Raw genomic sequence first — 12,607 nt, forward strand, 5'->3', positions numbered from 1 at the left:
TAGAATGATTTGTCATCATTTAAAGAGAGAAGCCCATTTATAACGTCATACTTCTTAGGTTAACTCGTCATCAGATAAGTCCATCAGCCCTCTGCACACTTTTTCCTATTGTGGTTTATGAGCTCCTATTTGCCCATTCCTCTTCTCTTTTTCCTTCTTTAGTGTTAGATATTTTCTTCGTCCTGTTCCCCTTGGCACTGAAGAGATGTTTGCTTTTGTGGAAATTGTGCACTTGTTAAGCAATCTCGCGTTTAAAAGACTCAACTTTGGATTTCGGGATGGCAATAAACAGATCTTTATCAAAATTATGTATTTAATTTCAAAATGTTTTGATACATTTCATAAATTTCAATACATTATTATTACACTGGTTTCAGTCCACTGTCAATAGTATTAACTTCAAACTTCTGTGTCTAACAACAATACTAGTTGGGTTAGGTTTAGAAAAAAAAAATTAAATTTCTTTTACTAAACAGAACTATTTCAGTTAGTTTAATAAAATTATAATTTTCCTCGTTTGTTATAAAGTCGGTTTGTTTCTATTACTTGTTAAATATTGTTTCTGTGAATGTCACATTATCAAGCCATGGTATTTACATATCTCTGTTTTCGAAAAAATGATATCGCAAGCAGATAACAGATGTTTATTTAAGGTATTTACATGTAAGTGTAAGTAGCATCGTTGAAATGACGTTCATTGGTGACCAGCTCTGTCTGAGTGATTGATGTTTCCACTACGAGGATTTACGAATAATAATAACAGCTAAATTGACACTTTTGAACATGATCTTATTATAGCGTACCAACAAACAGCGTTATCAATCGTTGGGAAGTTTGAATTTATTGCTGTTGCCAATATTGTCAGTATTACAAAGCTCGTTGATTTATTGTTACTGCGATAAAAAATAATAATAGAATTATAATAACAAAATTACTAGGGATAAAAAAAAGATGAAGCATGTTTGATAACATTAATGTCATTGTTATTATTATTTCAATAGACATGAGCTGTAAGGATATCTGTTACCATAATGTCGTAATTCTCTGTAACATACGATTTATTGATAAAATTTCCTCAAGATAAATCATGGAATTTGAACAGAGTTCATAATTAAAGTAAAATAGGTATCACTCTCGACTTTATGACAGAGGAATTTCTGGGTAAATCAGTACATACCTCTACTGAAGTACCTGGCTCAACCTTACAAGTTACAGTAAAGGATTAGAGTCATACAATGTGTATGAAATATACGTGAAAAGACTCCCTAACGAGGCCCTTCACTGCATAGTGAATATAATGCATGACTATCGCCTAACGCTATCACATACCACAAGGTAACCACATGTGACACACTCACTCAAGAATTTTCCTTTATATATATAATTATATATATATATATATATATATATATATATATATATATATATATATATATATATATATATATATATATGGTCTCACTTTCACCAGTAAAATGGAAGCATACAGATGTGAGATATGAGAAAATTATTTATTTTTTTTACTTCGATTCCTCCTATTGTCAGAAATTTAATTTTTGTAAAGATATTTTTCATATTGTTCATAAGCACACTCACACACTCCTTACACACACACAAGCAGACACTCACTCTCACACTCATGCACACACGCGTATATATATATATATATATATATATATATATATATATATATATATATATATATATATATATATATATATATATATATATATATGTGTATATGTGTGTGTGTTTAATATGTATATATACATGCATACACATTCACAAACCGTACAGGCGTCCGGAAAAGCATATATAGTATAATATCCAGGCAACATTACAACTCCCAGGGTCGTACTCACAGAATTCCTATTATCACACGAGAACTAGACAGCAATTGAAGGCCGTAAGTCTAATATAATTAACCTAATAACTATGTGAAAGACGTATATATTAGAATAAATAATACACGCAGTTGGAGAGCCGTTACTTGTTTTGTACCATTACTTGTGATCTGACATGTCGTCATCTCTGGATGGTTTACTGAGAAGGACGCAGGTAACAGCCATCGATTGTCCGAGGCGTTTGCTTCTTCCGTTACTCTTTTTACAAGACCTGTTGCTTTATTCATTAGCCTCTTCAGTTTTCATTTATTCATCTGTCTATTTATTTCGTCTGTTTATTAGTGAGATTTTTAAATATATCATATATATACTTTTAATCTTGATATCTCACTACCCTGCATTTTCAAAGCCAGTTCTGCATTCCAGCGTTAACCCAATTTATTACCCATGAAGAATCTAATGCACTGGTTTAGTCTCTTTCCCGTTCAGTTCCCTAAGATCTCCTTCGGCGTTGTTGTCCATAGAAAAGCAATATTTCACGCATGTAAAGTATGGCTTAAACAACACTTTATATTTTGTTAGACTATAATTATCATGATGAAATGGATTGTTGACCTTTTCATCCTTTTCATACATTTTATAAAATATAATTGATAGTGAAGTTTTTATAATTAGCATGACATTCAAGCTTCCACCATAAACTGTTAAAAGTATTGCAAATTCAAGAGTGGGGTTCTTCGGCTTTACTTGTCCATTCCTGAGCCTAATTTCGCGAGAAAAAACTAGAGTTGTGGTTTGCATTGAAAGATTCATCATTTGACTTGTTTGTAAGATTTATAAATTTTCTTGTCTGAAAGTTAATCTTTTGCTTCTGCAGTTGCATCACACCCTTTCATTACACATTTAATTTTCTTCTTCGTTCAAACACTTTTCATTTTTGTTTGGGAACTTAATTTCACTTAGGCTAAGTCAAAGAATACGAGGAAGTGAAATGATTAAATTCTATAAGGTGACGATTATTCCTTGCTCCCATCTTTGACAAAAGCGCTTTCTTGCATTGGCTTTTATCGAATTTCGTTCAGTTCTTTCCTTAACCTAGCGTCCCCAAGAGAATCAGCATTACACCGTTAAGCAGTGTCACAAGAGCACATTTCTTAGTATCTTCTGTCATTTTGTGCCAGACCAGTAATCAATATTGATGACAAAGTTGAAGTGACATGCCCATATTTGCCACCACCTTAATTAATGTGGTCTTAAATTTTGCACCTGTAGAAGAGAAAATAGCTTCTTGGTCTTAAATTTGGCTGAAATATTTTGAGCGCCCAAAAAACGTTCTCGAGTGACGTCTCCTTGACAACAACCTCCATCTCACTCCTGTAGCATCTTTAAACCTCTTACTTCGGCTCTGTTCTGTAATTAAGCTTAACGAACGATATATACATCTGAATGATATCCCTTATTTAAAAATAAAATACGTCTATTCATAAAAGCGGAAAGCAATTGCGATATTTTCCCAAAATAAGTGACTAAAGGAAACGACGAAGTGTAAATCTTTACGCTACTTGTCATCTGTGGGAGCTACAGAACAGAATCTCTACTGAGGAATCTTCTCAAATCTCTTTTTAGCAAAGGATTGTACGATTTATACAGAATTATTATATAAAATTTCTTAAATAAGATGCTAAAAATTTTCTCATATTATTCCTAGGCCTAGGGGTTTCGCTTCCTGATTCAGCGACATTATTTATGTATGACATCATTCCAGAAGATTCTGTTGAGAGCCCGTCACGAATTTCTTTCGGCCGGGCAAAGATGCGATGCACTGGGTGGAGGAAGGAGGATCCATCCGCCGGCCAGGTGGAAGGTGCTACGTGAAAACCACCTGGCTGTAGACGCGATGCCTCCTGGTCAGGGATGCCTCAAGGGGGGGACATGGCGACAGCGTGGTCGACTCCGGGAGGCTGAAATTGGGAAAAGAAGAAGAATTACAACTTAGAGGTCATTCGAGAGGTCCTTGTTAAGTTGTGATTGGTGAGAAGAGTAAATGCATGAAAGATGGATAATCGCTTATATGAATTATAAACTCAATGAACTATAGGCCAATGTGTCAAAATGATGTCTGCTATTCCTATGTTCTTCAGGCCAAACTCAAAGCTTCTATATGTGTTCCCGTAGCCTCGTTATCTTGTCTGAATGAATGGGAGAGTTTATCATCAGACAAAGAAGGCAAACAGAGTAATACCACCTATCGAATAATACACACTCACGGGTTGCTGGCAGTACATTTTGTAAAGGACATTAAAAGAACTGTATAACAAAACAGCAGACCAACTAACTTTTGATGTAAGTCAGTGATCTCATGAACTGGAGTTAAAGTCAACAATCAAGTATTATGTATGCTTTTAAGATATATACAGTAACTTTGTTTACTTGACCGTTAAACCTATTCAGCTGAGTTTCAGCTGAATAAGCATAAGTTATCTAGTCATTGGCATTGGAGTTCCTGCTTGTACTTGTATGATACAACATAATACTTCATTGTGGGCTTCAACAGGAAAAAATCTTTTGATGGGCTCATTAACTTTGCCATCTTACCCTGAATCAGTCTTTAGTAACTTCATTTATCAGTAGCCATAGCACTACAGCGCTCACTTTAGCATTAGTAAAAGTACTTGAAATGACTTGCGTCTTTATAGCAGCATACCTTGTAACATCCACAATCATAAATACGAGTACATTCTTACATCAACATTTGAATAATAATTCGTCATCGTTTGAGAGGGACAAGAGGAATACAGGAGGGAAAGGAACCACTGCCCTTGTTGGTGCATACCTAACCTAACTTAGTGTATGCAACCCAGGCTTACTTAGCCTGCAGGACCCCCTCCCCCTTGATTTCATTCCATGAGACAAGTTCAGCTCTTCTTCTTCTTCATGTGGAACGCCTCTTCATTCATACAGTCTCCCCCTCCCCTACCACTAGACATAGGCTCATTGCACCAGATATGCTACAGTGAATAGCAATAGCGTTTGGCTACAGCATCAGCAGGTGGGTCTCTACAGCCACACACTTACCCTACCGAGTGTATACGTTCTTTGAATTCCATATACTGTCGTTTCCTGTCGAAGTGTTTGACCTGCGGAAGAAGAATGCAGAATTAATGAATGAGGGGTTTGTGTATCGAAAAATAGGAAATTTCAGGTCTCGTAATAAAAAATGCATGAAGGATCTTGTTCAAAATTATTGTGGTCCCATGCTTTCAGTTTTTATTCTTCATTTGGTTACTTTCATGTTTTGACGAGACATTATTGGACTTCTTTTTGTCTTTCTTAATTTCCTTACTGGCGTAAAAAAAAAAAAAAAAATCTGAACAATGATTCTGAGTAAATAGGATTTCATGTTGCATTCCTTTATGAAAGAAAAATTATGAAACTTAAAAAAACAAAGTTGCTTTGTGCAGCTAAAAGACATCAAAAGAGTCTGCAAAGACGGACAATTAGAGATAAAACTGATCACATTTTCAAAGATCTAAAGTATTAGAAAGCTCTTTCTGCCTTAGATGTACCCAGCTAGAGAGAGCAAACTTACCCAGTGCCCAGGGCATGAGAGTTCATAGAGGCGCCTGAGGTCCATGCAGTGATCTCTATGGACGTCTGGGAGGTCTAAACAAGCCCAGTATCTGTCTCGGGACTCCCAGCAAGCCTTGCGAACGCCCTTGTCCCGAAATGACATCCTGAGAAAGATTATAAGGTTGGTTATAGGATTCTGTAGGAAATTTAGGAGATGAACAACGATAGCCTGAGGACATGAGAAGTTATATATCATTTAGAAAATGAATAATTAAATCCCGAGGAAAATGAGATTGGTGACATACTGGACTCTGAAGAATTGCATAATTGAATTTTTTGGGAAATAAATGAAATTCCGATGGATTGGGAGCTTGTCATTTACAGAATTCCTAAGGAACTGCAGAATAATGATTACAATATTGTTTTTAGTATCTTTATGTAGTGAGCTGTTTTTGATAGATAATATGAAGTAAATAACTTTCCTTTTATTTTTACTGCTTTAACAATGGTACTGACGATTATGACTATCAGAACTGAAGTGATGACACCAGTAGTATTAGTATTGCTTATCAGGTGTTGTTATTGTCATAGTATTAATCCAAACAAGATAGTACTTTGGACATGAAAGCTATGAAAGTTTAGCTATTAAACCACTATATCTCTCTCTGTATCTCTTTACATATACACAGGCTATATATATATATATATATATATATATATATATATATATATATATATATATATATATATATATATATATATATATATATATATGTGTGTGTGTAACTGTAATGGCCACAGTGCCCACATAACATCTCGAATTCTTCACGCTTTATTGGATACGCTTGTCACTATAAAGCCTTAAGATCAAGTGCAAGAAATATGAAGATATTATGATGTCTGGTAGCGAGAAACGGACCTGGGTCCCATAATCACAACAGGGTCACGTTCCGACCTGACCACGAAAGAGCAAACTTACCCAGGTCGGCAACGTGACCCCATTGTGATTATGGGACCTGGGTTCGTTTCCCGCTACCAGACATCATAACATTTTCATATTTCTTGCACTTGGACGTTAAGGGTCTGTTGTGTTCTTGTGGTCAGGTCGGCAACGTGACCCATTTTGATTATGGGAACCAGGTTCATTTCCCACTACCAGGCATCATAAAATCTTCATATTTCTTGCACTTGGATCTTAAGACTTTGTAGTGACAAGCGTATCCAAAAAAACGCGAAGAATTCGAGATGTTAAGAGGGCATTGTGGCTATTACAATTACATATGTTTCTGGTAAAAAGTGACCAGTAGATTCTACACACACACACACACACACACACACACACACACACACACACACACACATATATATATATATATATATATATATATATATATATATATATATATATATATATATATATTTATATATATATATATATATATATATATATATATATATATATATATATATACATACACCATATTTTCGGACATATAAGCGCTTTTTTTTAATTGTCACAGAAAAGTATTCTGCGCTTTCCATACTCAAGTTCAGGTTCTGGGTAAGTTTGGGCTGCTTTCAGTGCTGCAGTATGCTTACCGGTAATGTCAATGAACTCTAAACAACTCTTTACAAAAGTGTTTCCCAAATTTCCTTCGAATGTTTGCAACTAAATATTGTAAATTACAGTTACAGTTTTCCAGGTGTGATTATAATAATAAACTTCAAATATTGTTGTAAAAGTACATAATAAACGAAACCGTGTCCGCAGCAGCTGTATTTATTGTGGTTACTGGTCGTTCATTATTATGATATAAAAGATCTAAAGTAATTTCCACAATTATGAGGAAAAATACTAATAAAAAAAGATACTCAAATAAATATATTTCAATCACCATGAGGGCTTAATAAACTACGGTATATATTCAACAGTATTTTATCGTTACTTTTTTAAAGTTCTGATGACATCACAAGTTCACAACTTGCTCCCGTGAGTCCCGCCTCCGCCATGTTTGTTTACAAGTGATCACGGTGATGGCGCGTCCTGTTTAAACAGTGATGAGATGTATTAGGGTGGCAGTTGGTAGTGTCAGTAATGGAGGTTGATAATATTCATAGTGATGATTGATAATTTTGGTGTTGTTGGGTGATAGTAGTGTAATCAACGATGGCCAGTACTGGTGACGATGGTCTGTGATGAAATCTGGTAGCCAAGTGTGAAGGTAAGTACTGTCGTCTAGGCTTACAAGCCTAACCGTGATAGCCTATCAAAGGGTGTCAGTCTAAATTTTCATCATTCCTATACATAAGAATTTAATAACCAATACATGAATGCTTATGAATTTTATATGTATCAGTAGATGGGCCGCGTGTCGAAAGCAGGAAACATTTAGTTATAGGTGATCTGAGGCCAGCTGCATTTTGTTTACTTAGGATTAGGCGTAGACCTAATGAAAAATTTTCTCCAATGATTAGTTAGTTGGGCACTTTCAGTTTTGAAAAGAATTTAGTGTGATACATTGGAATATAACCCCTGGCCAATGTAAAGTTAACTTCCTTGTATTATGTCTGGGTTACAGTAATGTTTCATGTTTTTATTTAACCTAATGATAAGCCTTTAGCATAGGCTAATGCAAGATCATCTGAGTATGCACAGCATAGGCCTATATCTGACAGCTTATGTGAGAAATGCACCAGAACGTGGATTAACTCTCTCTCTCTCTCTCTGTATAGTATACATAATACATTCCCGCAATGCTTATAGGTCCCTTTTGTTTCTCTGCTCATTAGGTTAATTTTTCAAGTTCGACTCCCCCATAAAAGCTTATCTTGCGCCGTCACATGAACTGCTTTGATGTGTTAAATTCTGTTGTCTTTCTCAGACTCCATCCCTCTCTGTTTTATCACGGTGTTGCATGACAACCATGTCGACAGTCGTTCAGTGTTGCATGAAGGACAGACCAAAACAGAAATGTTATTCATCACGTTTTTACTCCCTGAAGTAATAGAAGTTTCAAGGGATTTCGTGCCAACGGCAACTTTCTTTTTTTGCTGGGTACCCATCGAGATACTGACCAGACTAGGTTTAACTTCGCAAATCAAACGACCAGCAGGATAGGGAATACGATGTTGCTGCCCATCTTGTACTTAATAACTTCAAGTTTTAAAGCCTTGTTTTAAAATTGGGATGGGAGTAGTCCGCTTTTGGTAGGAATTTTCAGGCTATGGTGTAATAGTGCATTAAAGAAGGGAATGAGAGAAAACCTTTTCCATCCCTGCCTCGGAATTAAGCTATTTTTAAAAAGAAAAAAATATTTTTCGTCATAGTACCATTCGTTCAAGCAAGCAAACAAACAAAAAATCATCTTTAATCTGGTATCAGACAGTGATGGTCATTGTTGGTCACCCAACCCAGTATTATGCAATAGAGTCAGCCACCTAAGCCGGTATATAGAGTCAACCACCCAAGCCGGTATTTGCGAATAGAGTCAACCATCCAAGCCGGTATTTGCGAACAGAGTCAACGGCCCAAGCCGGTATTTGCGAATAGAGTCAACTGCCCAAGCCGGTATTTACGAATAAAGTCAACCGCCCAAGCCGGTATTTGCAAATAGAGTCAACTGCCCAAGACGGTATTTGCAAATAGAGTTAACTGCCCAAGCCAGTATTTGCGAAAAGAATCAACCACCCAAGCCGGTATTTGCAAATAGAGTCAACCACCCAAGCCAGTATTTGCAAATAGAGTCAACCACCCAAGCTGGTATTTGCAAATAGAGTCAATTGCCAAAGCCGGTATTTGCAAATAGAGTCAACCGCAAAAGCCGGTATTTGAGAATAGAGTCAACCGCCAAAGCCGGTATTTGCTAATATAGTCAACTGCCCAAGCTGGTATTCATGAGTAGAGTCAACCGTCCAAGCCGGTATTTACGAATAGAGTCAACCACCCAAGCTGATATTTGCGAGTAGTCAACCACCCAAGCCAGTATTTGTGAATAGAGTCGACCACCCAAACCGGTATTTGTGAAAAGAGTCAACCACCCAAGCCGGTATTTGCAAATAGAGTCAACCACCCAAGTCGGTATTTTCAAAAAGAGTCAACCACCCAAGCCAGTATTTGCGATAGAGCCGGTATTTGTGAATAAAGTCAACCACTCAAGCTGGTATTTGCAAATAGAGTCAGCCACCCAAGTCGGTGTTTGCGAATAGAGTCAGCCACCCAAGCTGGTATTTGCGAATAGAGTCAGCCACTCAAGCTGGTATTTGCAAATAGAGTCAGCCACCCAAGCCGGTATTTGCGAATAGAGTCAGCCACCCAAGCCGGTATTTGCGAATAGAGTCAGCCACCCAAGCCGGTATTTACAAATAGAGTCAACCACCCAAGCCGGTATTTGCGAATAGAATTAACCACCCAAGCCGGTATTTGCGAATAGAGTCAACCACCCGTGCCGGTATTTGCGAATAGAGTCAACCACCCAAGCCGGTATTTGGGAATAGAGTCAAACACCCAAGCCGGTGTTTGCGAATAGAGTTAACTCGAGATTCATTCACTGTCTTTAAAGCTTTTTAAGTAACACTGAAATGTGTATATTTCTAAACACAAACCACAAACATCAAGCCGCGGAGGACCACAGTGACTGAGGGAAGTTTGTTTTTCTTACCACTCATTCTACAAATCTTGTAACGAACGCCTCCGTTAATTTTAGCCGTTCGCGGTTTTTTTTTTTTTCTATACTCAGTCTCCCCCGATGTCTTGAATGTTGGCCTAACCTTGAGGAGTTCAGTTTGGCACAGAATCTCACTGCTAACCTTCGAAAAATGATTAGATGTTTATTAATGATATTCTTGTAGCGTGTGCAAACATCCACGTGTTTTTTATTTTATTTTTTATTTATTTTTGCTCTTTTTTTCCGTAACCATATCTTTTCAAGTGAATTATTTATCAGATGTTTTCTTTATTATTAGTTTTTACGTAAATTAAAAAGTCAAAATACTTTTTATTTTGTTCGTGTGACTGTTATAATTGATTTGCCATTTAAATGATCATCAGACAAAAGAATTATATTTTTAACATTCTAATTCAGTTATTACGAAACTGCTTCTTACGAATCATGTGTCAGTTATCACTGCTGTGAAAATAGACCGAGCCATTATATGTGTTTTTATAGCCTCTACGAAGGTCGTTAGGCCTTCCCTCGGGGAACTTGGTATATCTGTCACGATTATCAGGTCGTTTCGTTCCTTTTTTTTAATGATGCTTCGCGAATGCTAACGGTTTCTTCCCGTTATCTGTTGTTAAATGAATCGTAATTATGCCTCTTCATTTATTAAACATCATGTTAGATTTAAATCTGGTCATTTTGATTTAGTCAAGTATCTCGACTCTCAAGCAGAGAAGTTCATGACTTTCAAGGAACATCCAACTATTAATATCATTATTAATCAAAAGGTGCACACATCCCCTTGGAACCGACATAGAATTAGACGTGAAGGCCGTAAAAAATATTTGAGTAAATTTCCACAGAACAATATGTTTAAAAGGAAAGAGGCTTACAGTGTTTCACTTCTGGCACCCGTTTTCGAGTATAACTCCTTTCCTTTCCACCTAGCTGAATCACGTCGTCGTTTCATTCTTCCGCAGTAAAAAACGTTTCCTGTACTGTATACTGAAATGAATGTTCGATTATATACATATATATATATATATATATATATATATATATATATATATATATATATATATATATATACATGCATTATCGTTAACATAGATGAAACTGGGAATGAAGGAGAAATATGGTAACTAAGAGAATTCCACAGCTAGGCGTAAGGGGAAGAAACCCGCCTAATCTGACAACAAGGATACGTGCTGACTTGGAGGAATGACTCGTCTCCGAGAGCAAGAATGACTCTACTGTAGCTCAGAAGAACATTTTCTGAAGAAATAGCAAAGTTAAGCCGTCTTGCACGAAACTGGATGAGATCCTATTGAGGAAGTAAGAGAAAGTTAATCAATACAAATTGTCTTTGGTTCAGTGTTGTAGAAAGCATGGAAAACGCCCTTTTAAAATACATGAAAGGAATATTCTTATCAGAAAAGGACAGTTTGATGTCACGGTAAATGCGTTGAAGCGAAGAACTTGAGATATAAGGTGAAACTCTTGGAAACAACAACTTATGGAAGGATAAGCAAAGACATGGATGCGTTAGGAAAGCCTAGGGCTTGCAGCCTCACTCGATCAAAAAATGAATTTCGTAATAATAGAAAACTATCACCGTAAGGATCAGCTTTTTATTTGAAAGCTAAATGTATATATATATATATATATATATATATATATATATATATATATATATATATTATATATATATATATATATATATATATATATATATATATATATATATATATATATATATATATATATACAGTATATATACATTATATATATACTGTATATGTATGTATATATATTGTGTGTATTTGTGTACTATTCATTCTTCAAATGTTCACTCTTTCTTTTGATTTGTTTAGACGCTTCTGCATCTCTCTCTTTTTTTTTTTTTCTTTTTTTTTTTTTTGAGCCGCCTCTCCTCAGTGGTTCGTGCAACCGTGCCTCTCTCTCTCTCCTCTGCTGGATTCAGTTTATCGTCTTGATGGATGTTTCCCGCGCTTTTTCCATATTTATTTTACTTGGCGCTTAATTTAAAACCTTGAGAGGCTGACATTCCTCCTATTTCCCCGTTGCCAAGATATTCACTCCCCGCACGTTTCCTATATTATCATCACCTGTGCACTGACAGGTAATTGCTGCCGATTACTTGCATTTATATAATGCACTCGCTCTTGATCTCATGCTTCCGTTGCGTCATTTCATTGGATATTATTGGAAAGCTTGGGTCTCGTTTGCTGTTTTATGATCGCATACAAATCCTCTTTCCCTTCATATATACCATACAGTATACATATTATATATAAAATATATATATATATATATATATATATATATATATATATATATATATATATATTTATATATATATGTATATATATTTTATATATATATATATATATATATATATATATATATATATATATATATATATATATATATATATATATATATATATGCTCTAAATCTTTGTTTATAAAAACACTTCTTAATGCTACGGGGTCACGGGGCCAAGGTTCTTCA

General features: G+C 35.6%; 2 protein-coding genes across 5 annotated transcripts in view; one reads left to right on the top strand and one right to left on the bottom strand.

Annotated features, from left to right (window-relative positions):
- Positions 1–295: 295 nt before the first annotated feature.
- LOC136849102 (cytochrome c oxidase assembly factor 6 homolog) overlaps positions 296–12,607 on the bottom strand; it is a 45,525-nt gene continuing 33,213 nt past the window's right edge. For 2 of the 3 annotated variants that reach the window (XM_067122060.1, XM_067122061.1), the window contains exons 2-4: positions 5,434–5,578; positions 4,920–4,981; positions 2,158–3,805 (exon numbers count right to left, since the gene is read on the bottom strand). In XM_067122060.1, the coding sequence (XP_066978161.1) occupies positions 3,712–3,805; positions 4,920–4,981; positions 5,434–5,577 (300 nt within the window). In that variant the 5' untranslated portion in view covers position 5,578 and the 3' untranslated portion in view covers positions 2,158–3,711. Of the gene's footprint in view, positions 3,806–4,919; positions 4,982–5,433; positions 5,579–12,607 lie in introns of all 3 variants that reach the window. The other variant, XM_067122062.1, reaches the window with a different exon arrangement.
- Ttc30 (tetratricopeptide repeat domain 30) overlaps positions 7,405–12,607 on the top strand; it is a 138,248-nt gene continuing 133,045 nt past the window's right edge. Inside the window, exon 1 of one of the 2 annotated variants that reach the window (XM_067122043.1) lies at positions 7,405–7,636. The gene's annotated coding sequence lies outside the window, so the exon portion shown is untranslated. The remainder of the gene's footprint in view (positions 7,637–12,607) is intronic. The other variant, XM_067122042.1, reaches the window with a different exon arrangement.

The sequence above is a fragment of the Macrobrachium rosenbergii genome, chromosome 20, assembly GCF_040412425.1.
Source record: "Macrobrachium rosenbergii isolate ZJJX-2024 chromosome 20, ASM4041242v1, whole genome shotgun sequence".
In the NCBI taxonomy this organism is placed as follows: Eukaryota; Metazoa; Arthropoda; class Malacostraca; order Decapoda; family Palaemonidae; genus Macrobrachium; species Macrobrachium rosenbergii.